Source organism: Vanessa cardui, chromosome W (assembly GCF_905220365.1).
Source record: "Vanessa cardui chromosome W, ilVanCard2.1, whole genome shotgun sequence".
NCBI classification, from domain to species: domain Eukaryota; kingdom Metazoa; phylum Arthropoda; class Insecta; order Lepidoptera; family Nymphalidae; genus Vanessa; species Vanessa cardui.
Window position 1 is genome coordinate 7,134,980 of NC_061153.1, and position 4,996 is coordinate 7,139,975.

Here is a 4,996-nt window from a genome sequence, read left to right on the forward strand (position 1 = left end):
ATCTAGTAACAATAAAATAATTATTAAATTTATAGCATTCAATCAATCTATCAGCTGTTACTGCTGTAAGTTATCGCTTAGATATAAACAGTATCCAGAATACTATTTTAAAAACACAACATGAAATTAGGAAAACAAAAAGAAAAAAAAAATTAACGAAACAAAAAAAAAAAAGAAAAAAAAAATTATTATATATATGTCTATAAAAAACTAGATTAACACGTGAAACGAAACGTCAGCAGCGGAATGTAACATCAATTTAATTGACAGCTATCACTCACATTGACAGTAACTTGTACACACACTGCATTTGACGTTTACATATTATTTAAATAATATTAGCAAATAGTAGGTAAACTATAATATTACATGTGAATAACAGTGTAACTAATTAAAGAGTTATAAATAACTACCTACAAAGAAAAAATAACAACACAAACAGTTATTAATGTACTGAAAAACATTGATTACCTGAAGGACCCGTATGAGAGACAACAAACAAGATAGTTTTTAATGAAACACCAGTTATAATAAATAGTAAAATATAGGAAATAGTTACTTCTTTAAGTTCCTTTTCGGTCGGACTCCCTGCGAATTCTTGTTCTCTTGGGTATTGGTGTTGGATGAGGTTGCAGTCCTAGCTGAAACTTGTTGAGGCACCGTAGCAGTGGAATACATATTCAGCTCCGCCATAGACGTAATTTGGTGACGCTTACCATCTGGACCAATAATAACTATGTTGCCATCTCTAGTCCAACATTTGTTGATACCAAGACGCTGTCTGGCAGCCACGAAGACGTCATGACGTTCCTTTGTTAGAAACTCAGACAGTGTAACCCCAGTGTTCTTCAGACTGGTTTTTGCATACCACACTTTGTTACGCATGATTGGATCTTGGAACTTAATAAGGATGACCCTTGGTTTCTCAGGAGCCGAATAACCCAAACGATGACAGCGACTGATAGAATCCACTGATAACTCTGGCAACTTGAGATGTTTAGACAGCAGCTGACTGACATTAGCCGATAAGTTTTCTTTGTTGGCTTCCGGAACCCCATGCACCAGGAGCATTTTCCGTCTACTTCTCATTTCAATTTGATCACACTTTTTGGAAAGGAGCTCGACTTGCAGCTGAAGTCCTTCCAGAGCAGTTAAGACAAAACTTCGGAAAGTATTAAACTGGGAGACTATGTTGGAAGTCGGACTGGCGGCTGGCATATTAGAATTCAAATTTTGTTGGAATTCAGCCATTTTAGAGTTGAAATGTTCTGTTAGTTGTGCAATTGAGTGTTTAATAGAGTCCATTATTAATCTGATCTTCGAGAGTAATATTGTGAGAGTTAATTGAACTTTAGTTGTCTGTTGTTTAATATGTGTTTTTATACTTGGATTAGATGAAGGAGTCACAGCTGACAGGTTTGATGAATGCTTAGCACATTTTACCAGGTGTTAATTATTTTTAAATTAAATATTTGCAGAGAGCAAAAGAAAACACGTCTACTTAATTATGCACCTACCGCCCAAGTTAGTCAACTTCAGCTTCACTTAAAATCAAAAAATAAATAAAAAATTTAACAAAAAGAAAAACCGACTTCAAACAAAACACTTTTTTTTTATGGAATAGGTGGCAAACGAGCAGGAGGCTCACCTGATGGAAAGTGACTACCACCGCCCATGGACACCTGCAACACCAGGGGACTTGCAGGTGCGTTGCCGGCCTTTCAAAAAGGAGTAGGCTCTTTTCTTAAAGGTTCCCATGTCGTATCGGTTCAGAAAAACCGCCGGTGAAAGCTGGTTCCACAAAGTGGTTGTGCGAGGCAGAAAATGTCTGAGAAATCGCGCTGTTGTGGATTTTCGGACATCAAGGTGGTGCGGGTGAAACTTAGAATTTTGGCGAGATGTCCGAAGGTGAAATTCAGCAGCCGGGATTAATCCGAACAATTCCTCGGAACATTCCCCGTGAAAAATTCGGTAGAAGATGCAGAGTGATCCAACATCTCTACGCAAAGCCAAAGGATCAAGGAGATCGGAAAGAGCTTGATCGTCGATAACTCGAGCCGCTCTACGTTGGATGCGGTCAAATGGAAGGGGCTGGTACTGGGGAGCACCCGCCCAGAGGTGAGAGCAGTACTCCATGTGAGGCTGAATTTGCGCCTTGTAAAGTTTTAGGCGATGGGCCGACGTGAAATACTGTCTCGCCTTGCTAAGCACACCGAGCTTCTTTGAAGTCAATTTGGCTTTTCCTTCCAATTGACCGCGGAACTGAACGAGGCTCGAAATATCAACGCCAAGTATTCCGATACTACCTGTAGCGGCTATCGGGATGTTCTCAAATCGTGGAGATACGACAAATGGTGTTTTTTTAGCGGTTAACGCGCAAACTTGCGTCTTTTTGGGGTTGAAATAGACTTCGTTTAACGAAGACTCGATTTCAGACACAAGTTTGTTCCGGTTCTCTTCGACGTTTTCCCGAGAAATATTAGCGCGGCCGGTGTATAAGGTGTCAACGGTACTGTCGTCTGCATAGCAATGAATGTTCCCAATTTGCAACAAGTCATTGATATGCAGAAGAAACAAAGTGGGTGATAGAACGCAGCCTTGTGGAACACCAGCATTGACGAACTTTTAGTCGGAGCATGCACCGTCGACAACGACCTTGATGCTCCGATCTGCCAAAAAGCTGGTAATCCAATTGCATAATTTCCCGGGAAGCCCATAGGAAGGAAGCTTCGAAAGAAGCGCTTTGTGCCACACGCGATCGAAGGCCTTCGCTATGTCCAAGCTGGCTGCTAATGCCTCACCCTTGCTCTCAACTGCTTCAGCCCATCTATGAGTAAGGTAAACTAGAAGATCACCGGCCGACCGACCCCGACGGAAACCGTACTGGCGGTCGCTAATCAGCTGGTTCTCCTCTAGATACCGCAGGAGCTGGCAGTTTATAAGGGACTCCATTATCTTGGAGAGCAAGGAAGTGATTGCTATAGGCCTATAATTGGACGGATCTGAGCGGTTGCCTTTTTTAGGGATCGGATGCACCAAAGCAGTCTTCCAGGAGTTCGGGACGACGCCTAATGCGTAGGATTGCCGGAAAAGACGCGTTAAGACCGGTGCCAACTCGGGAGCACATGTCCGTAGCACGATTGGAGGGATACCATCGGGTCCACTCGACTTGTGAATGTCCAAGGAAAGAAGTGCTTTCCGAACTGCACTTTGCCGAAATTTAACCTCCGGCATCGTCGTATCACACCGCGGGATTGATGGTGGTGACTTTCCTTGGTCATCCAGAGTCGAGTTCGACGCGAAGAGAGACCCTAAAAGATCGGCCTTCTCCTTCGCTGTATGGGCCAATGACTCACCGTCCCTGTGCAAAGATGGAAAAGATGGCTGACAGAAATTCCCCAGGACAGCCTTAGCGAGAGACCAGAACACACGTGTTCCTGATGGGAAGCGCACCAGTCTCTCGCCAATTCTGCCAATGTACTTCGACTTCGCCTCAGCTATCACGTTTTTGAAGGACCTGGAGGCAGAGTTATATTCCTTTCTGAATGTGCTGGTGTTTGCATCACGAGACGCCGATGCGTTAGCCCAGTCTTGGTAGCGTTCCCATTTTCGGCGTGAAGCCGTCTTACAGAAGCGACCAAACCAGGGCTGGGACTTGCCACCAATGGGCACCGCAGAATATGGAATGAAAAGTTCCATACCCTGAAGCACCACATCGGCGACAGAGTCAGCAGCAACGCTCAGATCATCCATCGAGAAACAAACTCGCCCCCATGGGTAAGATGCAAAGAAGGACCGCATCCCATCCCAATCTGCTGACTTGTAGTGCCAAACGCGACGACAGCCCGCGAAACGAGGTAGTGAGTATCGTGTAACTGGCACTGTACTTCGGACGAGACAGTGGTCCGACGAGCCCAGAGGGGGATCGACGACAATCTTATAGCCATCCGGATGCGAAGTCGGCAGAAGGTCCAACAGGGAAGGTGTATGATCCTCCACGTCCAGTATTCGCGTTGGCGAGGTGACCAGTTGTGTCAAATCATAAGCCAAAGCGAAGTCGAGAATAGATCTACCCGCATGATCAGTGGTGCGTAATCCAAGCCACTCTGTATGATGGGCATTGAAATCGCCCAGAATAATGATCTCTGCGGATGGAATCTGCTGCAGCACGGAATCTGTAGCCAATTGGACTTGCTCAACCAGTCGGTCGGTTTCGGCATTGCCGCTATGGGACCTATAAAGGCACGCGTAGATTCGCGGATGGTCGTCGCGGTCTACGCGCAGCCAGATAATTGATAGGTCCTGCCCTTCAAGGCTGCCGAGGCGTCGAGAGCAGATATCATCTCTGACTTAAACGCACACTCCAGCTCGTGGCACAAAAGTATGCTCCAATTTGTACCCGGGGTAAGAGAGAAAAGACGTATCGGCAGGAGAAGATATCTGGGTCTCGGTAAGAAAGAGCAAGGCCGGCTTCACCGTCTCAAGGTGAAAGTGAACGGCATTCTAGTTAGAGTTGAGTCCCCTTATGTTGCAGAAGTCCACAGCGAGTGTGGTAGGGGTTGCCTTATGATGCCTGCTCCGCTTGCCCCGAGCAGTGGCGAGCGCAAAATTGCCCCCCCCAGAATTCGGAGGGCAGCCTGGGCATCCCTGCTCAGGCAGTGTACGTCCTGAGCATGGATGCCCAGAGAGGGATTCTCCACCGCAGTCGCTGATGGTACCCTCCTGGGGTAATGTCACCAAATTCTGCACAACCATGTTTTGGGGGGAGAGGGATCGGGCCTCCGGAACTCTCACTTACCGGACGAAACGCGGTAGCATAGCTAACACTTCACGCCGATTTTAAGTGAGAGAGTGGTACTTCCCCGGGCGTGCCGGCCCATTCGACTGCAACCGAGAGGTATGCCGTGTGGCACTACCACTTGTAAACACACTATTTTAAAACAAATGAATATGCACTAAAAATTAATAACAATAATTGCGTATTCAACATATTTTT

At 45.8% G+C, this 4,996-nt stretch overlaps 1 protein-coding gene across 1 annotated transcript; it reads right to left on the reverse strand.

The window, feature by feature from the left end:
• Positions 1–555: 555 nt before the first annotated feature.
• LOC124542527 lies at positions 556–1,305 on the reverse strand. The gene has a single exon (XM_047120470.1). It carries the CDS (start codon positions 1,303–1,305, stop codon positions 556–558), a length of 750 nt encoding a protein of 249 aa, XP_046976426.1.
• Positions 1,306–4,996: the final 3,691 nt, after the last annotated feature.